General features: G+C 52.8%; 1 protein-coding gene across 3 annotated transcripts in view; it reads left to right on the top strand.

Annotated features, from left to right (window-relative positions):
* Nucleotides 1-22,745, top strand: part of FNDC4 (fibronectin type III domain containing 4) — a 41,409-nt gene that overhangs the window by 14,041 nt on the left and 4,623 nt on the right. Inside the window, exons 1-4 of one of the 3 annotated variants that reach the window (XM_065590027.1) lie at nucleotides 1,321-3,440; nucleotides 15,778-15,893; nucleotides 16,472-16,676; nucleotides 20,370-20,459. In XM_065590027.1, the coding sequence (XP_065446099.1) occupies nucleotides 16,487-16,676; nucleotides 20,370-20,459 (280 nt within the window). In that variant the 5' untranslated portion in view covers nucleotides 1,321-3,440; nucleotides 15,778-15,893; nucleotides 16,472-16,486. Of the gene's footprint in view, nucleotides 1-1,320; nucleotides 3,441-15,777; nucleotides 15,894-16,471; nucleotides 16,677-20,369; nucleotides 20,460-22,745 lie in introns of those variants that run through there. The other 2 variants (XM_065590028.1, XM_065590026.1) reach the window with 2 other exon arrangements.

Genomic DNA, 22,745 nt, shown 5'->3' with positions numbered 1-22,745 from the left:
CCCCCTGCTGGTCCATGCTGGGGCCAGGCTGAAGGAGGGGCTCCTCTCCACCGGCAGCTCCGGCGGGCCTGAGCCAGGCCAAGGGAGGGACGCCTCTCCCCCGGCAGGTCCACACTGGGGCCTCTCCCGCGGCCGGTGCGCTCTGGGGCTAGTGAGGAGGGGCGCCTCTCCCCGCCACACCCCTGCGTCGGGCTTCATAGGCAGCTGCATGGCTGTGCGGTTTAGAGGGAACTTAGGTCAGGACCAGAGAGAGGTGTGAGCAACTTGAGAGACCTAACCCTGCTGGGCGATGGGCAACGTGATGCCAAGTTAAGTTCAATGTCAATAAACACAAAGTAAGCCACGCGGGAGGGGAAAAGGTACAATGGAGGGACCTCAAGAGGTCATAAAGTCCAGCCCCCTGCACCGAGGATGGACCAAGTAAACCTAGACCATCCTGAGAGAGTTGTTTGTCCAACCTGTTCTTAAAAACCTCTAATGACAGGGGATTCCACCATCTCCTTTGGAAGCCTGTTCCAGAACTTAACTGTCTGTATTGTTAGAAAGCTTTTCCTAACACGTAACAAATCTCCCTTGTTGCAGATTAAGCTCATTATTTCTTGACCTACCTTTCAGTGGACATGGAGAACAATTGGTCACCATCCTCTTTATAGCAGCCCTTAACATATCTGAAGACTTATCAGGTCCCCCTTCACCCATAGCCAGAGGTCAGGTTTTCTAACCCTTTCATCATTTTTATTGCTCTCCTCGGGACGCTCTCTAGTTTAGCAACATCTTTCCTAAAGTGTGGTGCTCCGCATTGGACAGTGCTCCAGCTGAGGCCTCACCAGTGCCGAGTAGAACAGGACAATTACCTCCCATGTCTTACAGATTATATTCCTGTTCATACCCCCTGGAAAATAAGCCATTTTTGCAACTGCATCACCTTGACAACTCGTATTCAATTTGTGATCCACAACTCCCAGATCCTTTTCTGCAGTATTGCCACCTAGACTGTTATGCCCCATTTTGTAGTTGGGCATTTAATTTTTCCTTCCTAAGTGTAGTACTTTGCACTTGTCTTGACTGAATTTCATCTTGTTAAATTCAGACCAATTCTCTAATTTGTCAAGGTAATTTTGAATTTTAATCCTGTCTTCTAAAGTGCTTGCAACCCCTCCCAGTTTGGTGTCACTTGCAAATTTTATAAGCATACTCTCCACTCTATTATCCAGGTCATGAATTAAGATATTGACTAGTACCAGACCCAGGACTGACCCCTGTGGAACCCCACTAGATATATTCTCCCAGTTTGTCAACGAACCATTGAGGACTACTCTTGGAGTATGGTCTTTCAACCGATTGTCCACCCACCTTATAGTAATTTCATCTATGCCACTTTTCCCTAGTTTCCTTATGAGAATGGCATGTAGGATTCTGTCAAAAGCCTTTAAAAAAAGAAAAATTAAGTTGTACCATGTCTACTGCTTCCCCCCATCCACTAGGCCATTAACCTTGTCAAAGAAGGAAATTAGGTTGGTTTGGCATAATTTTTCTTGACAAAGCCATGCTGGCTATTCCTTGCAACCTTCTTAATCTTATGGGGTTTACAAACTGATTGTTTAATCATTTGTTCCAGTATTTTTCCAGGTATTGAAGTTAGGCTGATTGGTCTGTAGTTCCCTGGGTTCTCTTTCTTCCCTTTTTAAAGGTAGGTACTATCTTTGCCCTTCTTCAGTCCTCTGAGGGCTCACCCACCCTCAAAAATAATTGCTAATGGTTTTGAGATTGCGTCAACTGGTTCCCTTAAGTACCCTAAGATGAATTTCATCAGACTCTGTTGACTTGAATACATTTAACTTACCCAAATTATCTGTAACCCCGTTCTTTCCCTATTAGGGAATGTGTTGCTTCTCCCTGGTTGATAATATTAATTGTGTTGAGCATCTGGTCACCACTAACCTTTTGGGAAAGGAGGAGCGTGTTCAGGAGGGATGGGCTCCACCTAAAACAAAATGGAACCAGACTGCTGGCATGTCACATTAAAAAGGTCAGAGAAGTTTCTAAACTGAGGGCTGGGGGAAGCCGACAGGTGTGGAAGAGCATGTGATTCAGACAGACACATTCCTTAGAGAAGGATTTGTTAAAGAGGATCTCTATATGCTAGTAAGGAGGAGAGGATGGAAGTTGATAAAGTACAGACAGGAACTGAAGAGAAAAATCAAATGAAAAAGAGTCCCATTTAATTACATCACATAATGGCAGACCGCTAAAAAGTGACACATTCTGTAAGTGCTCATATACAAATGCAAGAACTCTACATTCTACAATGGGTGAACTTGAGGCCCTGGTATTAAGTGAGGATTTGATACAACAGGCATCACAAGAACTTGGTGGAATGAGGATAATCAATGGGACACGGTAATACCAGGGTACAAAATATATAGGAACGACAGAATGGGTTGTGCTGGTTGGGGAGTAGCACTAAGTGGGGGGGGGGGGGAGAAAACAGAGTCCAATAGAATACAAATCTTAAATGAATCAAATTGTACCATAGAATCTCTATGGATAGAAATTCCATGCTTGAATAAGAAGAATATAGCAGATGGAATACACTACTGACCAGGATGGGGATGGTGAAATGCTCCTGGAGATTGGAGAGGCTATAAAACTAGAAAACTCAGCTGAAATCCCCCATTATTACTATCTCCATATTGATCGGGTACATGTCACCTCAGGATGGGATGCAGAGATAATTAATGAGGTTTTCTTGGAGCAGCTAATCCTGGAACCCACAAGGGGAGAGGCAATTCTTGATTTAGTTTTAAGTGGTGCACAGGATCTGGTCCAAGAGGTGAATATAGCTGAGCCATCAGTAACAGCAACCATAACGTAATTACATTTCACATCCCTGTGGGGGAGAAAATACTGAAGAAGCCCCCCGCAGTAGCATTTCACTTCAGAAAGTTTACTTTAGAAAAAGAAAAAAAAAAAAGGAGGAAGCTAGTTAAACCGAAATTTAAAAGATACAGTCACAAAAGTGCCATGCCTGCAAGCTGCATGGAAACTTTTTAAAGACACCATAACAAAGGCTCAAATTAAATGTATACTCCTAATTAAAAAAACATAGTGAGAGGACCAAAAAAGTGCCATCATGGCTAAACAAAGTCAAGCAAGTTGTCAGAGGCAAAAAGACATCCTTTAGGGTGTATTAAAAATTGGAAGTTAAATCTTACTGAGGAAAATAGAAAGGAGCATAAACTCCGGCATGACAAGGGTAAACATAATTGGGCAGGACAAAAAAGAATTGGAAGAGCAACTAGCCAAAGAGTCAAAAACTAAACATTTTTTTCATTGTCAAGTACATCAGATGCAGGAAGGCTGCCAAACAATGAGTGGGGCCACTGGCCATTGGCGGTGCTAAAGGAGCACTCCAGGAAGACAAAGCCATTGCTGAGAAGGTAAACGAATTATTTACATCACTCTTCACTGCAGAGGCTGAGGGAGATTCCCACACCTGAGCCAGTCTTTTTAGGTGACAAATCTGAGGAACTGTCCCAGATTGAGGTGTCAGTGGAGAAAGTTTGGAACAACTGATACATTAAACAGAAATAAGTCACCAGGACTCGATGGTATTTACCCAAGAGTTCTCAAGGAACTCAAATGTGAAATTGCGGAACGGCTAGCTATGGTATGAACCTATCATTTAAATCAGTTTCTGTACCAGGTGACTGGAGGGTAGCTACCGTGACACCAATTTTTTAAAAAAGGCTCCAGAGGTGATTCCAGCAACTACTAGGGTGACCAGGCGTCCCGATTTTATAGGGATAGTCCCAATTTTGGGGTCTTTTTCTTATATAGGCTCCTATTACCCCCCACCCCCTGTCCCAATTTTTCACCCTAGCAACTACAGACCAGTAAGCCTAACTTCTGTGCCAGGCAAATTGGTTGAAACTGTAGTAAAGAACAGAATTATCACACATAGATGAACACGATTTGTGGGGAAAAGCCAACATGGCTCTTAGAAAGGGAAATCATGCCTCACCAATCTACTGAAGTTTTTTGAGGGGGGGTCAACAAACATGTAGACAAGGGGGATCCAGTGGATATAGCGTACTTGGATTTTCAGAAAGCCTTTGACAAGGTCTCTCACTAAAGGCTCTTAAGCAAAGTGAGCAGTCATGGGATAAGAGGGAAGTTTCCCTCATGGATCAGTAACTGGTTAAAAGACCGGGGGCGTAGGGGGGTTGTCATTATTCAGAATGGAGAGAGGCAAATAGTGGCGGCCCACAGAGGTCTGTACTGGGATCAGTCCTATTCGATATTTTCATAAATGATCTAGAAAAGAGTAAACAGGGAGGTGGCAACATTTGGAGGCGATACAAAACTACTCCAGATAGTTAAGTCCCAGGCTGACTGTGAAGAGTTACAAAGGGACCTCACAAAATCGGGTGACCCCCAACCTGCCGCCACAGCTCAGACTCTAGGGCCAAGCTGCATTGTTTTGTGGAGTAACAGACTCTTGCTAGCAATCACTTGGCACCCTGGCATCCCTATCCCTGGCATCTTTAAAAGATGTCCCTTGCTTACTGACGAGCCGCCTCTCGAACTCCAGCCAATCAGGGCCCCAGGGACAGACAGTGAGCAGTCATTAACCGCACAGAGAGGGAGGGAGACCTGCTCATGGCGAACCACTGTCACAGGCCTGGATGGCGCTGACAGAGCCATGCACTGGAGGGCGGGGGGGAGGAGAGGGGGGGAGAGCTAGCCAACAAACCAACCTCACCTGCACACCAGGGGCCAGGGGCCAGTGAGCAGGTGGCCCTTTGGGCATGCTCAGCGCGATCAGGGCTTACAAACCACGGCAAGGCACTCAGAAACAGGAGAGGTTACACTGGGGCCGCAGTGCCCTCCCCCATCCCCAGAGTCATGGGGCAACCAGCTGCCATTACAAACCTGGTTTTGGTCCCTCCCTAAAATCCACAAGCAGCGGCACATTGGCCTCAGCACGGGCAGGGAACTCTGGGTGCCAGGTCGGGGGTTTCCTACCACACCCAGAGCAAACTGGGCAATAGTCGGTAGGACGGCTTGCTTGTCCTGGAGGAGCCGGGCTAGGACCCTGCTGCCTCGGTGCTGCGCGCCCAGCTCCCAAGTTAATCTGTGCCCCTCCTCAGCCCCTCCCACAGTCCAACAATTACGCAACCCCCATCTGCCCAGACCTCACTTCAGCTCTGCCCCCACCAGCATCCCGGACCTGCCCACCCCCCACCAGCTCTGCCCCCACCAGCCCATTCCCCCCCCCCCAACAGTTCTGCCCCACACCCAGGAGCGGATTTACCATGAAGCAAACCGTGCGGTGGCACAGGGCCCCCAATGACAGGGGGCCCCCAAAATACAAAACAAATATCTAACAACCTGCCCCCAAGTCCCACCAGCAGTGCAGCTGGGCTCAGCCAGGCAGGCTGCCTGCATGCCGTGGCCGGCGGCCCCATGCCGCTCTCGGAAGTGGCCAGCTGCTGGCATGTCTCTGCGTGCCCCTAGCGGGAGGGGGGGGGGGGAGGTTCCATGCACTGCCCCCCCTGGGCAGCACAGAGACCTGCTGACCCCCTCCCTCCAAGGGGCGCACAGAGACATGCCAGCAGCAGAGCTAAGGCAGCCCCCTGCCTCCCTCCTTCCCTCCCTCCGTGTTGCTTCACTCCTGGAAGCATCTGGCACGTCCCTACAGCCCATGAAGGTGGGGGGGTGTCTCCGTGTGCTGCCCCCACCCTGAGCACCAACTCTGCAGCTCCCATTGGCCAGAAACTGCGGCCAATGGGAGCTGTGGGGGTGGCGCCTGGGGCAGCGGTGCACAGAGACACCCGCCTAGGAGCCGCTGCTGTTGGGGGGGGGGGGCAGTGTGTGTGTGTGCGCGCGCGCGCTGGTCGCTTTGGGAGCTACGCCACCCGAGGTAAGCGCTGCCCCCTGCCCCAGCCCAGAGCCTGCACCCCAAACCCAAGCTTCCTCCCAGAGCTCCCATCCCTCACCCCAAACCCCTGCCCTATCAAGGTACCTCACTTTATTTTCATTTACTTCCCATTACTTATAACAACGGCCATACGGGGTCAGACCAAAGGTCCATAAAATCATAGAATATCAGGGTTGGAAGGGACCTCAGGAGGTCATCTAGATTCATAGATTCATAGATTATAGGACTGGAAGGGACCTTGAGAGGTCATCGAGTCCAGTCCCCTGCCCGCATGGCAGGACCAAATACTGTCTAGACCAGGGGTGTCAAACTCAATTGCACAGGGGGCCAAAACTCAAAACTCGCGGGCCGAACAGTATAACCATTTATTTAACAGACTAAATATTTATGTTTTTTAACCATTAATATGAACCAAAATACAGGATATCATTCCAAAATAAATACATTTCAACTTAAAATATTTTGCTCTTCATAAAAAAATATCCTGTCAATACAATACATTCAAAATCTGTACATGCTGGAATATTAAAAAATCTGAAAATATAAATAAAAAATTGAATTTAAAGCAAAAGTATAATCATAACAAATCATAACATTCCATTTTCTTGTCCTATTTAGTCAGAGCCTGATACTTGGAGTCTTTTCTTTGCAACAAGTTCGTTTATGTTTGGGGTTAGGTTCTGTGTTGTGAAGATTCTCAGGATCGATTGCAGGTGTTCATCAGTGAAGCGACTCCTGTGTGACGTTTTGTTAATTTTCATCACAGAGAACAGCTGCTCGCACAGATATGTGCTGCCAAACATGGACAGGATTCGAGCCACATGTTGGCGGAGCTGCAGCATCGCTTCAGGAATGAAGCGAGTGAACTGTGCTGGCCCCGCAGTGTCGTACTTTGCCTTCAGTGTCCCGTTACATTGCAGTTCTATCAGCTCCATCTGCATTTCTACAGGTGCGGTTTCCACATCGACTGCAAATGGGTTGCGAAGCAGCTCGAAGTTACTTTTCTGTGCCTCAAAGTCACTGAAGCGCCGTGCGAACTCAGTGCGCAGCGCGCTGAGTTTTTCAGCAAAGGTGGCATTTGGGAAAACTGTGGCACTTTCTTGGTTCCGTATTACTTGGCAACAGGGAAAGTGAGACAAGTTGCATTGGTGCATTTGTGTCTCCCATAAGCGCAGCTTCACTTGAAATGCCTTCACTGCATCATGCATATCGGTTATTATGTGCTCCCGTCCCTGGAGTTGAAGGTTTAAAGCGCTAAGATGCGACGTTATGTCAGCCAGGAACGCCAACTCACATTTCCACTTTTCATCCCGCAGAACTGTGCAGTCTTTCCCCTTACTGTCCATGAACTGGCAGATTTCCTCTCGCAGCTCAAAGTGTCTTTTGAGAACTGTTCCCCGACTTAGCCACCGGACCTCCGTATGATATGGCATATCGCCAAACTCGCTATCTATTTCCCGCAGAAAAGACTGGAATTGGCGGTGATTTAAACCGTGGGCTCTGATAAAGTTGACGGTTTGTGTTACAGTGTTCATCACATGATCCATTTTTAGGACTTTAGCACTCAGCGATTCCTGGTGTATGATGCAGTGATACACTGTCAACTCACCGGCACAGTTCTCCTCCCGCATCTTTGAGCGCATCCTTCCCACCAGTCCATTTTTTTCACCACACATAGCAGGTGCGCCATCTGTTGTAAGTCCAACGAGTTTTTCCCACGGCAGTTTCATGTCGGTTACACTTTGAAATACATTTCCAAAGATGTCTTCTCCTTTCGTTGTCCCGTGCATCGATTTAATGTCCAGTATTTCCTCTGTTACGCACAAATTGGAATCCACACCACGGATAAATATCGCCAGCTGTGCAGTGTCAGTCGCGTCAGTAGTTTCATCCACGGCAAGGGAGTATGCAACAAAATCTTTTGCTCTTTCAATCAACTGTGTTTTCAAATCAGTCGCCATCTCACAAACCCGATTAGCAACAGTGTTTCTGCTGAGGCTTACATTTGCAAACGCTCGCGTTTTATCTGGACAAAGGACGTCGCACACTTTCATCATACAATTCTTTACGAATTCCCCCTCGGTAAACGGCCGTCCTGATTTGGCGATCTCTTCAGCCACAATGAAACTTGCTTTCACAGCAGCTTCACTTTGTGATTTTGCTTTGGTGAAAAACGTCTGCTGGGATATCAAATTCTTCTTCAACTCCTCTACCTTTTGTAGCTTCTGTCCTGCGCTCAGGTTTTTGAATTTGTTCTCATGTTTCGTCTCGTAGTGCCGTCTTAGGTTATACTCCTTCATTACAGCGATATTACTCCCGCAAAGGAGACACACTGGTTTACCTGCAATTTCAGTAAACATATACTCATTCTCCCACCGGCTTTGAAAGCCTCGGTTTTCAGAATCAATTTTTCTCTTGGCCATTGTTGGGGTCTAGCTTTGATTTGAGATTAGCGTCGTATACATCAACAGACCGCGAACTTGAACCGCGGCTTGCCGTTGGCGGCAATTGCACTGCATCATGGGATTTGTAGTGTGTGTTATTGGGGCGTCATATCACAGGGCCATTAAAAACAGATATATAAAACGATTTCGCGGGCCGGATATAATTGTATGGCGGGCCGGATGTGGCCCGCGGGCCTTGAGTTTGACACATGTGGTCTAGACCATCCCTGATAGACATTTATCTAACCTACTCTTAAATATCTCCAGAGATGGAGATTCCACAACCTCCCTAGGCAATTTGTTCCAGTGTTTAACCACGCTGACAGTTAGGAACTTTTTCCTAATGTCCAACCTAGACCTCCCTTGCTGCAGTTTAAACCCATTGTTTCTGGTTCTATCCTTAGAGGCTAAGGTGAACAAGTTCTCTCCCTCCTCCTTATGACACCCTTTTAGATACCTGAAAACTGCTATCATGTCCCCTCTCAGTCTTCTCTTTTCCAAACTAAACAAACCCAATTCTTTCAGCCTTCCTTCATAGGTCATGTTCTCAAGACCTTTAATCATTCTTGTTGCTCTTCTTTGGACCCTTTCCAATTTCTCCACATCTTTTTTAAAATGCGGCGCCCAGAACTGGACACAATACTCCAGCTGAGGCCTAACCAGAGCAGATCTAGTCTAACCCCCTGCTCAAAGCAGGACCAATCCCAACTAAATCATCCCAGCCAGGGCTTTGTCAAGCCTGACCTTAAAAACCTCTAAGGAAGGAGATTCCACCACCTCCCTAGGGAACCCATTCCAGTGCTTCACCACCCTCCTAGTGAAATAGTGTTTCCTAATATCCAACCTAAACCTCCCCCACTGCAACTTGAGACCATTGCTCCTTGTTCTGTCATCTGCTACCACTGAGAACAGTCTAGATCCATCCTCTTTCGAACCCCCTTTCAGGTAGTTGAAAGCAGCTATCAAATCCCCCCTCATTCTTCTCTTCTGCAGACTAAACAATCCCAGTTCCCTCAGCCTCTCCTCATAAGTCATGTGCTCCAGACCCCTAATCATTTTTGTTGCCCTCCGCTGGATTCTTTCCAATTTTTCCACATCCTTCTTGTAGTGTGGGGCCCAAAACTGGACACAGTATTCCAGATGAGGCCTCAACAATGTCAAATAGAGGGGAACGATCACATCCCTCGATCTGCTGGCAATGCTCCTGCTTATAAAGTCCAAAATGCAGTTAGCCTTCTTGGCAACAAGAGCACACTGTCGACTCATATCCAGCTTCTCGTCCACTGTGACCCCTAGGTCCTTTTCTGCAGAACTGCTGCCTAGCCATTCGGTCCCTAGTCTGTAGCAGTGCATGGGATTCTTCCGTCCTAAGTGCAGGACTCTGCACTTGTCCTTGTTGAACCTCATCAGGTTTCTTTTGGCCCAATCCTCTAACTTGTCTAGGTCCCTCTGTATCCTATCCCTACCCTCCAACATATCTACCACTCCTCCCACTTTAGTGTCATCTGGGAACTTGCTGAGAGTGCAGTCCACGCCATCCTCCAGATCATTAATGAAGATATTGAACAAAACCGGCCCCAGGACCGACCCCTGGGGCACTCCACTTGAAACCAGCTGCCAACTAGACATGGAGCCGTTGATCACTACCCGTTGAGCCCGACGATCTAGCCAGCTTTCTATCCACTTTATAGTCCATGCATCCAGCCCATACTTCTTTAACTTGCTGGCAAGAATACTGTGGGAGACCGTATCAAAAGCTTTGCTAAAGTCAAGGAATAACACATCCACTGGTTTTCCCTCATCCACAGAGTCAGTTATCGCCTCATAGAAGGCAATTAGGCTAGTCAGGCATGACTTGCCCTTGGTGAATCCATGCTGACTGTTCCTGATCACTTTCCTCGCCTCTAAGTGCTTCAGAATTGATTCCTTGAGGACCTGCTCCATGATTTTTCCAGGGACTGAGGTGAGACTGACTGGCCTGTAGTTCCCTGGATCCTCCTTCTTCCCTTTTTTAAAGATGGGACAGTGGCCAATGCCAGGTGCCCCAGAGGGAGTGAACTCAACAGGTCACCTAAATGATCAAGTGATCTCTCTCCTGCCATCCATCTCCACCCTCTAACAAACAGAGGCTAGGGACACCATTCCTTACCCATCCTGGCTAATAGCCCTTCATGGACTTAACCTCCATGAATGTACCTTTTAAACCCTGTTATAGTCCTAGCCTTCAAAACCTCCTCAGGTAAGGAGTTCCACAAGTTGACTGTGCGCTGTGTGAAGAAGAACTTCCTTTTATTTGTTTTAAACCTGCTGCCCATTAATTTCATTTGGTGGTCCCTAGTTTTTATATTATGGGAACAAGTAAATAACTTTTCCTTATCCACTTTCTCCACATCACTCATGATTTTACATACCTTTATCATATCCCCCCTTAGTCTCCTCTTTTCCAAGCTGAAGAGTCCTAGCCTCTTTAATCTCTCCTCATATGGGACCCGTTCCAAACCCTTAATCATTTTAGTTGCCCTTCTCTGAATGTTTTCTAATGCCAGTATGTCTTTTTTGAGATGAGGAGACCACATCTGTACGCAGCATTCAAGATATGGGCGTACCATGGAGGAGGATGAAGAAAAAAAGAATGAAGACAGGGCAGGGAAATGAAGAATGTTCTTTTTCTTGGCTGGGTCCCAAGGGGGAGCCCCTGAAAATGAAGCTGCGCACAGGTTCCCCCCTCCCCCCCCAACTCTAAATCCACCACTGCCCACCCACCCCCCTCACCCCTGCAGCTCCTGGGGCTTTTCACCCATCTCTCCCAGGCCTGGGGCTGCCACAGGGCTCTGACCCCACAGCCAGGCTACAGAGAGCAGGTCAATCCACGGCGCCCGGCAGGAGCAGGCCGACCCACCCCACGGCGCCCGGCGGGGGGCAGGCCGACCCACCCCACGGCGCCCGGCAGGAGCAGAGTGGCCCTGAGCTGATGGAATCTTCCTTCTGCCTCCTCCACCCTCCCGTCCTGTAAGTGACACAGACCGCTTAGAGAGAGAGGTCTCCGGATACTGACGGGGCCTCTGGGCACTCCCAGGTCAAGCAGAGGTTCAGCCCTCCTCAGCGGTGCATGTCACAGTCTTCCCCATCCTTCCTCTGTCACCTTGGACTGCGAGCTCTTTGGGACAGGGCTGAGCCAGGCCTCCTTCATGCTAATGCAGCACCTGGCACGGCACAGCACCAGGGGGGGCGGAGCTGAGAAGAACAGCCAGTGAATGTTGGCATCAATGTCTGTGTGAGCTGGACCCTTAACCGGCCTGCCTGTCTGCGAGGCACTTGTACAGAGCCCTGCACGGGGAGTATCTGCTTAGAGTCCTAGATCCCCAGGCCAGACAGGCCCACTGTGATCACCCAGTCTGACCCCCTGTATCGCACAGACCAGAGAGCTGCCCCACAGTAATTCCTAGAGGAGCTATTAGAAAAACAGCCAATCTGGATTGAAAAATGGTCAGTGCTGGAGAATCCACCACACCCACTGGAACAATTTCCCAGGGGTAACTCCCCCCACCATTAAAACAATGTATACCTTATTTCCATGGATCGTGTTGTACTGTCTCGCTAGACTGAGGAGCTCATTGTTAACACTTGTTCCCCATGTAGGTACCGATAGATTGTAATCCAATCGCCCAGTCACAGGGTTTACTACTCACTCCTGGGGCGCCTCCTTGTGGTTCACCTGGGGATTAGCTCCCCACCCATCTGACGCCCCCTCCTCTCTCAATTCGGGGGGCTCCCTCTTTATGACTTGGCCCTTCAGCCGGCTCACTATAGTCCTCCCCTCCCACGGTAACAAAGTCCCTCCGCACAAGCTGTCTCAGGCAGTCTTCCAATCCACTCCCCTGACTGTGCCACCTCTCCAGGGGCCAGCCCAGGGACCCTGTTTCTAGCAACCACCAGCTACACACTCCGACCCTGTGGCGGTTTCCCTGGGCTCCTTCCTCTCTATCTTCTGGTCCCTCCCAGAGTTACCAGAATTTCACCTGCTCTCCGGTTCTTGCCAGAGTCTGTATTTTCCAGGCAGGACCCCAGGACTCACTCCCCCAAGGCCACCTCCTTGTCTCTTGGCAGGGAACGATTGCAGAGCTCCTTCCTACAGCCTCCTCTTGTGTTCTACTTCCTGGTTTGATACTAGCCTCATCGGTTAGAGCATATCAGCCCAGCCTCTCTTCCAGGTGCAGCTGTCACAGGGTTAACGGTCCCTTTTACCTACTAGGCCTTGTGTGGGGTAGACACACACACACACACACACTCTCTCTCTCTCTCCTCCTTGTTGGGCTTAGCAATAGACTCCAGGAACTACCAGGCAGGTTTCTAATCCTTTAATCCATCTCATGGCTCTTCTCTGACCCCTCTCCAATTTATAACACCCAGTGCTTAATTTGTAATGAAAAAGGTATTGGGGCTCTAGCGATTTTCTTACATTCATAACTGATGCAGCAAGCCCAGAGGGGCCGGCGCTCTGAGCCGCCAGGCCCCGAAGGGGCCGGGGCTTAGCCCTGGCACAAATTAAGCATTGTGAACCTCCTTCTTGAATCAGACACAATATCCCATCAGTGGTTGCACCAAGGCCAAGTAACCGCTCTGCTCCTACTCAAGATTCCCGTTTACACATCCAAGGGTGGCATTAGCCCTTTTGGCCACAGTGTCCCACTAGGACTCACGCTCAGCTGATTATCCATCATGACCCCCAAATCTTTTTCAGAGTCACTATTTCCCGGGGTAGAGTCCCCCGTCCTGTAAATACAGCCTGCATTCTTTGTTCCCAAACGTATATTTGCCTGTATTAAAAGGCATCGTTTGCTTGTGCCCAGCTTCCCAATCAATCAGCTTCTGTTTTCTTCATTATTTACCACTCACCCAATTGTGTAATTTTACATTTTCTTCCAGGTCATTAATAAAAATGTTAAATAGCAAAGGGAGCACCACGGCCCCTCACCCTGCTTTCCTGGCTGCCTCAGGCCGTCAGAGCACAGGACCTGCTCCCATGGGCCTCCTCCAGGCCCCAGCAGCAGTGCCCGTACCCCATAGCCTCGGGCCCGCAGGACTTCGTGGATGGAGGTGGGGTGCCCAGGGCCAGAGTGCACAGACCGCCGCCCTGCCTGGGCTGAGCCCTAGGAGGGCCCAAGGCCATAATGAGTTTGAGGGTCTCCTTCCTTGGGCTGGAGGATGCAGGCGGACCCAGCACCCACCCCAGAGTCCTGGGTGACCTGTGGGCTCAGAGGAGCTGAGCACAGCGCAGCCCCAGACAGGGGCCAGCACAGCTTGGCACCAGGTCTTGGTCCTGAGCGATGCGATGCAGCAACAGGGCTTCAAAGCCAGCCTCCCTTAGTACTGGGCAACATGAAGCATGTGCCTGTCTGCACACCCAGGCACAGATCCCCTCCCTACCAGCACGCACGGATGCTAGTCACTCACCCAGCCCCCATGGCAGCCCTCTGCCTGGGGTGGGGCAGGTAGATGCAGAGGCCAAGTTTACCTCCTCGTCTCTCACTCCCTTCAGCTGCCTGCACCAGGACACGTGCCCAACCCCACCCTGCACTGTCCTAGTGCCCCTGCGGGGCTGGCGGAGCGGCTTGTTTGAGCCCAGGCATCCCGGAGCCAAGTCAGGGGTTACTAATGGGTTTGCTACATCTCTCCAGCTGGAGTCTCAAGCTACTTCCCTGCCCTTGTCTCCAATCTCTCTGGGTCCCCTTGGATCCATGCGTCCCTCTGCCAGTCATGCTCCTCCCATCACCTCGCCCGTGCAGCCCCTGCTCCAGGACCGGCTGGGTGGGATGTTCAGACACACAGCTCTGTGCCCTGTCACTCTGGGCGTGCACCAACACCTGTGCATGCTGGTGGGGACGGGTGCGCGCATGGGTGCGCAGACAGGCACATGCGCGACGCTCCCCAAGCGCTAAGGGAGGCTGGCTTTGGCGGTTTCTTGCTGCGTCGCATCGCTCGGGACAGAGACCTGCTGTGAACGCTGCTGAGGTAGTTTCTCTGCCGCTATTTCGAGCTTATTCAGGAAGTGAAAACGAAAGCAGGGGAAGGAAAAGCGATGCCCAGAGCTGTGAATACCAGTCATGGGGGGGGCCGGGGCCCTGTAGGAAACCCAGTGAGTGGGAATCCTCAGGCAGCTTGGGGAGCCCTTAAAGGACTCTCCTGAGACGGGCAGGGACCACAGCTTCTCTGGCCCCCAGCACAACAGGCCCACAACCAACAACTGAAGTGGCTGCATCAGGCTTTTGCCTTTGACAGGACCTTTGAACTGTGGAGCTGGAACTGTAATGTGCTTTAAAATGTCCCTGGGAGTGGGCAGTGCTCCTGGGGCTCCGCTGCGGTCATCCTCCGTTGCTTTTGTGCACGGCCTGGGTTTGCACCCCTTTCACAGGGAAGCCATAGCATCCACCAACACTGGGGTTCACCCAGACCGCACATCCCCCTCCTGGGCACTGCAAACTCCCAGGGCTCTGCAGCCCTCCTGTAGGGAACAATTCTACCTATTGGAAAAGAAAACACCAGCACAAAGCAGCCACTTTCCAGCTGGCCCAGCTGAGGATGGCCCTGGCCTCGAGAATGGCAGGGCTCCCCGTTAGGCCTAGGGAGAAGTCCGTTGGGCTGGGAATCAGGGCACCAGGTGTCCCTAGCTCTCTGCCCTTCACACCCTTATCACTGAGCAAGGAGGCTGACAAGCATCAGTCCCTCCATCCTATGATTGGCTCTCAGGGGCTGCAAAAGGTCACGCCTGGTAGATCAGGGAATAGAACCCATGTCTCTGCCGTGGAAGACCCATGAACAGACCCGCTGAGGGAAATTGGGCTCTGGTGCATCATGTTCGCTGGGGCCCCACCCCCTCCTTATTCCACTTTTTTACATAGACGCTACAGCTGTTTTGGGGGCCCTGAACTGAGGCCCTGGTACAATTGTCTCCCCCTCATCAGCCCTGCCCATGGCTTCTCCACTTAGCCACACTGCCTCTCAGAAAGATTAGGCCAAATCTAGGTGCTTGGCTATGCAGCCTGCTCATTCTGCAAAGCCCAGTCAGACACATGGCGGAAGGGCTGTTCATAGACTCTAGGACTGGAAGGGACCTCGAGAGGTCATTGAGTCCAGTCCCCTGCCCGCATGGCAGGACCAAATACTGTCTAGACCATCCCTGATAGACATTTATCTGACCTACTCTTAAATATCTCCAGAGAGATACTTGTTAATGACATCCGCAGGTGCTGTTTGTTGTACAGGCTGGTTGCAAGCTGGGACCCAGGCAACTCAGCAGGTCAGTAATTTTATAGAGCACAGAGTGATCTCTCTGTCTTGTCCCCACTCTCCTGCACACTGGCTTCCTGCTCCCTCCCCTGGTTCACACAGACAGGCCGCCGTCCCCAGTCAACGTGACTGTTACGCACCTGAAGGCAAACTCCGCCACCGTCTCGTGGGATGTCCCGGAGGGAGACGTCATCATTGGCTATGCCATCTCACAGCAGGTACGCCAGGCTCTGCCCCCAAGGGGTCTCTGCCCCTTGCTCCCAGAGTCTCCACCCTGCCTCCCCTTCCCTTCGGGAGGGCTTTCCCGGGAACCCCACCCGAGGGATGCACCATGAGCAGTGCTGGCCATGGGTTATGCAGGCTCCTTCTTCCTTCTCTGGCCATCCCACTGCTGGGGCATCAGCTCTGACCCCACCCATCTCTCATCATCCTATCTGGGGGCCAGCAGGCCATCACTCGGCCCCACCCTCCTGGCCACCCCCATCTTGTCTGTGCTTCAGGCCCCATCCCCTCCTTGCTGCCCTGGGCGGGGTCTCCACTCTGGGTGGGGCTTTGTGAGGGAGGAGTGTGTCCTTGTGAGTGTACAATGGCACGGGGCACTCTAGAAATACTGCTAGTCACAGGATTATCCCTGCCCCGCACGGGCACGGCCCAGCGGAGTCTGAGGGGCTGGGCAGGAGCTCAGAGATCACCAGGTCGCTAGCCACCCAAGCTGGCCACTTGCCCTCACTAAGCCGTTTCCAGAAGGGCAAGGGAGCCCGCCCTGTGACTGACAGCGTCTCTCTGACTCTGGCAGCGGCAGGATGGGCAAATGCAGCGGTTCATCCGGGAGGTGAACACCACGAACCGGGCCTGCGTGCTGTGGGACCTGGCGGAGGACGCAGACTACATCATCCAGGTGCAGAGCATCGGCCTGCACGGAGAGAGCCAGGCCAGCAAGAGAGTCCATTTCCGGACCCTGAAAGAGACCGACCGCCTCCCCTCCAACAGCTCCAACCAAGGTAAGGGCAGGAGCCCGCGCTGGGCCATTGCCGCACGCTCTGGTTGGGAGATGGGTCACTGGGCCCTGCAAGGTAAATTCCCTGCAGCCCACGGAAGCAGGAGACAGGTTCTGGTAACCGAGGGGAGTCGGGGCTGCCACGTGGGAATCCCCGTGGGGGCAGCTAGGGCTGGTGCTGTATTGCAATGCGGAGCTATACATTAGCACTGGGTAAAGTCAGACCCATCGCTGTTCAGCTGCCCCAGGTGAGGTGTCAGAAGGAGCTCGGGCGCGGGGCGGGGAGGCTGCAGAGGGGCTGGAAAGCCACCTGGGGGCTCCTCACTGGGGCCGTGCCCGGGACTGGAGAGGTGCAGAAGGTGCCTCCGCAGAAGCCTTTCATTCCCTGCTGCACGCTCAGGGCTCCTGGGCCGGGCTGCTCAATGGGGGACAAGGAGACCCAACTTGAACCACAAGGCTGTTCCAATAGCTCGTGCAGTGTCCCAGTGTGGCAGCTTTGTCAGTCTGGGAGCGTTGGGAACGGAGGCCCCAGGACCAAAGGAGAGGGAGTAAAGCCCACGGCAGGACCTAGCCCGGCTCCTCTGGTATTGCAGCCAGGGCCGGCTTTAGGCCAATTCCACCAATTCCCCCGAATCGGGCCCCGCGCCTAAGAGGGCCCCGCGCCCAGTGGCAGGGCTGCCCAGAGTGGGGGGCAAGTGGCAGAGAATCCCTTCCCTGGCTAGAGGCACCTTTTTAATTTTTACTCACCCGGCAGCGCTCCAGGTCTTTGGCGGCACTTTGGTGGCAGGTCCTTCAGTGCCGCCAAAGACCCGGAGCAAGTGAAGGTACCGCCACCAAAGACTAGGAGCGCCGCCCGGTGAGTACAAGCCCCACGTGGGTTTTTTTTTTTACGTTTTTTTAGTCATCCCTGTGGGGGCCCCGTCAAAACTGTTCGAATCGGGCCCCACACTTCCTAAAGCCAGCCCTGATTGCAGCCCGCAGGTGGAAGAGAGGCAAGCCCCTGCCCAACATGGAGCCGAGCCCCACAGGAGCCAGGAGACAAGGCGGGGGTGGGGAGGGGGAGACATTGCCTGCTGCACAGCCCAGACCCAGAGCATTGGGGGCATCCTGCCGTGGGGTGGCACCCACATGGGTTCTTCCGCTAAATCCTGCACCGAGGCACAGAGGTGAAGGTGATAAGCAGCCCCTCGCTGCTGGAAAAGCCCGTCCTAGAGAGGCACAGCACTGCCTGGCATGCAGCCTTGCCAGCACTGGACACCTGCTGACATCACCCAAGCTCCCCCAGTATGGAGCAGGCGCAGAGCGATGGGGACCAGCTCCCTTGTCGTGTTGGGCTGTAGGGGGCTTGTACCAGGTTCTCTGTTCCCTCCAGCTCCCTGCAGAGGGTCAGTCCTGAGGGTGAAGCACTTTTCCCTGCTGGAGGAAAGTGACAGAGTGCACTCACCTCTCGTGAGCGCCTCCTGTCGGCTGGGTGCGATCCTGCACTTTCCATTTCTGTGCAGCCAGCACCCTGTTGGCTGTCGCCCTGGTCAGGCAGGTCCTCAGTGGCTCAGCCTCCCCAGCCAAATCACTCGGTTACTAGGTGAATGGATGGATGAACCCCTTCCAGGGGAGAAGGTCCACAAGGGCCTGTCCCAGTGCCCCCGTGAATGTCTGTAGCTCTGTCTCTGTGCTCAGTTCTCAGGTCCTCCTGGGCTTGACATCCCTGCCTGCCCTGGTACAGAACAGGGCCCCCGGCTTCTTGCCTGGAGACTCTGCCTTTATCGGTTCTTATTGCCCCTGCTCTCCAGCCAGGTCACTCCTGGGAGTTCAGTCCCCTTCTAGGGTAACAAAGTCCAACAAATGGTTGGCCCTCTGCAGGGTCTTCAGCCCCAGCCCCAGCCCTGTTTAAACTCCAAGCCCCTTTCTTGGGCATTTAATGCCTTTTCTACCCTCCTTGGGGCTTAGGCCACTCCTCGGGGGGGGGGGGGGGGGGGGAGAAGACCTGGGCCTGCCACTACTCTGGGTCCCAAGTTCCCAACCCAGGGCCCCTATAGACAGCAGCCATGTGCTGCTTCCCTCTAATGGTCACTGCTGCCTTCCTGGGCTGCTTCTCACTCTGTCCCATCACCTCCTTGGGGTGTCTGTCTGTTCCCTGCTTGAGCAGGGTCTCTCCCAGGCACCCTCACCTGGGGAGCATCACAGCCACCCAGCCCTTCCTCCCACGTCTGCTCCCAGCCAGCAAGTGGGGACTCGGCCCCTGCAGCGCCTTTTAACTGAGTCTGCTGCGCTCTGATTGGCTGCTTCCCTGCAGCCTCTCTAGGCAGGCCTGGAGGACCCACCTTCGCTGCTCCTGGTCTGGGGCAGGGGTGGTAGGATTGTGAGAGTAGGGTGACCAGATGTCCCGATTTTATAGGGACAGTCCCGATATTTAGGTCTTTGACTTATATAGGTGTCTATTATCCCCCACTCCCTGTCCCGATTTTTCACACTTGCTATCTGGTCCCTTGGCTCATGGCCCTGCCCCGCGTGTCTCCCCAGTGGCTTCTCCCAGGGGCCAGCAGGCTCGGTCCCCTTCCCCCAGCGGGGCGTGCTGGGCTGGGAGATGCCCACCGTGGAATTCTGGGCAAACTGGCTGGTTTCTGAAAGGGCGGCCAGTGCTAGCAGCCCAGTGCCACTCTCTGCAGGGCCGGAGCCAGCTTGGGTCTGGACTGGAGCCTGCGTTTGGTGCACACAGGGCCAGGTTGGCCTGACCTGTGTTAAAGGGGGCAGCAGAGCCTTTGCACGGAGTGCTTTCACCCCGCCTCCAGGTGCCTTCCCAAGTCTCACCCCAGTGTTTCCCTCGCTGACCCCGACCCATCTCTGGTTCCCCGTGTCACTCTGCAGGCCCTGGCTGGGTCAGTCTCAATGGACTAAATGGGCCCAGAGAGCCCCAGACAGTGACGTGTAAAACTCAAAGCAGTTAAACAGCTTGCAGGCGTGACTACAGCAACCGTGGCGTGCTTAGCACCCTGGCAGATGCACTAGAAAACTCACACTCCCAGGCTGCGGAGCGACAGCTCCGCTCTTTGTACAGCACACTGACCACCTGCGTACGCAGCCTTCGCCCTCCCCAGTGAGCTGCCGAGGGCCTGGCACTGACCCCGGGGCTCTGACCTGAGCAGGAGGTACATCATCATCCCAGGCCGGAACAGAAACCAAGGAGCTGCTGCTAGGCAGGCGGGTGTGTGCCCCTGAGGGTGGGCGGCACGTGCTGGGGTGTTGATGGGAGGTAGGCAGGTGGGGCAGATCTGTCGGGATCCTGCTCCCCAACACACAGGCACAGCCATGCCCCAGGCCCGCCTGGCTGGTGGGTATATGCCCCCCCCTTCCCTGGAACTCACACCTCGCCAGACTGTGCCCCCATCTCCCGGGAAAAGGAGAAGGTGCTTTAACTCTCAAGGGGCCATCCGGGATCAGGCCAGCCTGCCGCTGCCTCGGGGGCAGCAAAGGTTTGATTAGCTCAGGTGTCCCCTGCCCTTTACGCTGCTGGGAGCTGAGGGGATGAATCCCAGAGCCCTGTTTCCCCTCCCTCCACTTGTGTCCGATTAGCCCCCTGCGGTCTGGAGTCTCCTCTGGCTCCGTTGTTTCTCATCTGCCCGCAGCCTGGCGGGGGCTGCACAACCTGACAGCCCCACCAGGCCAGGCCGCATCCCACTGCTCGGCGTGTGTCTTGCAGGTGACATCACCGTGGAAGGGCTGGACAAGGAGCGGCAACTCCAGACTGGGGAGATTGTCATCATCGTGACTGTGCTGCTCATGTGGGCAGGTGAGGAAAAGGGGAGGGGCCAGTGCTCACGGGTCCCACCTCATGGGCCTCTGGTCCCTCTGGATTCCATACGGGGTTGGGCTGGAAGGCAGCACGTGGGTGTGAAGGCAGGCGCAGGAGGTGGCTCTAGTGGGTGGGGGGCAGCTGTAGACGTGAAATATCCTGCTGTTAGTAAAGCTTTTGACACAGTCCCCAGTGACGTTCTCATAACAAACCAGGGAAATGTGGGCTAGATGAAATTACTCTACAGTAGGTGCAACACCGGTTGAAAGACTGTACTGAAAGAGTCATTGTCAGTGGTTCACTCTCAAGCTGGGGGGGTGTATCCCACAGGTCAGTCCTGGGTCCAGTACTAGTCAGTAATTTCATTAGTGATTTGTGTAATGAACTGGAAGACTGCTTATAAAGTTTGTGGATGACACCAAGCTGGGAGGGGTTGCAACCACTTTGGAGGACAGGATTAGAATTCAAATTGGCCTTGACAAATTAGAGAATTGGTCTGAAAACAACAAGATGAAATTCAGTAAAGACAAGTGCAAAGTCCGTATGCAGTGTTGCTGTAGGTTGGACCCAGGATGTTAGAGATACAAGGAGGGTGAAGTATCAGAGGGGTAGCTGTGTTAGTCTGGATCTGTAAAAAGCGACAAAGAGTCCTGTGGCACCTTATAGACTAACAGAGGTATTGGAGCATAAGCTTTCGTGGGTGAATACCCGCTTCGTCAGAAGTAATATCTTTTATTGGATCCATGTCTGTTGGTAAGAGAGACAAACTTTCAAGCTTACACTTGAGACCTGAAGGTGGGACAAGAATAATGAACTTAGTCTGCAGCAAGGGAGATTTAGATTAGGTTTTAGGAAAAACTTTCTAACTCTAAGGATAGTTAAGCTCTGGAACAAGCTTCCAGGGGAGGTTGTGGAATCCCCATCATGGGAGATTTTTAGGAGCAGGTTGGACAAACCCCTGTCAGGGACAGTCTAGGTTTACTTGGTCCTGTCACAGCGCGGGGGGTTGGACTTGGTGAAAGTCAATTGACCCTGATCACAGATAACCAACTGAATCTGAGTTCCCTGCATGGTGCTGTAGCTAAGAGGATTCTGGTGATCCTTGGATGTATAAGCAAGAGTAAGGAGGTGTTATTTCCTCTTCGCTTTGCCTTGTGGGACCACTGCTAGATACTGTGCCCAGTTCTGGGCCTACCGTCCAAAAAAGATTGCCACCAGCTGGAAAGGGTTCCGAAGAGAGTTACACGAACAGTGTGGGTCTGTGTACACTACAGCTGGGCGTGAGTTCGCAGACGCACGCTTGGAGGCTGGAGCTAATGCTAACAATAGCAGTGTGGCCAGTGCAGCAGCAGGAGAGATTCCGGCTGGACACCAGAGCTCAGATCCAGGGCTTGAGTGGGCTTTGGAGTCCAGGCTGCCACTGGGCTGCAATGGCCACACCGCTATTTTTAGCTCCAGCCCCGCTAACGAAAGTCTGTTCACCCGGGCTGGGCGACCCGCTCCCAGCTGCAGGGCTGCCAGCCTGTTTGAAGCCTGGAAAACGTGCCTCAGCGTGAAAGACTCCAGAAGCCCAACCTACTTAATCCACGAGACGGCTAAGAGGGAGAGGGCTCTTTGGGGCAGCCTACACAGGCAACATGAGATTCCCAGATTCCGAGGCCAGAAGGGACTCTCATGATCATCTAGTCTGACCTGCATAACACAAGCTAGAGAACCTGCCCCAGTGATTTCTGCAGCCAGCCCATTACTTCCCGTGGAGCAATTGCTGAGCTATTAAAAGCACACCCAGTCTTCATCTAAAGACTCCAAGCAAAGGAGAATTCACCACTCCCCTCGGTCAGTTATTCCAATGGACAACTGGCATTTTGCAGGGGTGTGAGGTCCAGGGCCGGCTCCAGGCACCAGCGAAGGAAGCAGGTGCTTGGGGCGGCCAATGGAAAGAGGCGGCGGGTCCCTCAGTCCCCGTTGGAGGGAAGGACCTGCTGCCGAATTGCCGCCGAAGAATGAAACGGCGCGGTAATGCAGCCGCCGAAGAATGAAACGGCGCGGTAAAGCAGCCGCCGAAGAATGAAGCGGCGCGGTAAAGCAGCCGCCGAAGAATGAAACGGCACGGTAAAGCAGCCGCCGAAGAATGAAACGGCGCGGTAATGCAGCCGCCGAAGAATGAAACGGCGCGGTAAAGCAGCCGCCGAAGAATGAAACGGCGCGGTAAAGCAGCCGCCGAAGAATGAAACGGCGCGGTAATGCAGCCGCCGAAGAATGAAACGGCGCGGTAAAGCAGCC

This window comes from Chrysemys picta, chromosome 3 (assembly GCF_011386835.1).
Source record: "Chrysemys picta bellii isolate R12L10 chromosome 3, ASM1138683v2, whole genome shotgun sequence".
Lineage (NCBI taxonomy): Eukaryota > Metazoa > Chordata > Testudines > Emydidae > Chrysemys > Chrysemys picta.
Note: the sequence above shows the minus strand (reverse complement) of the source record. Positions and strands in the feature narration are given on the sequence as shown.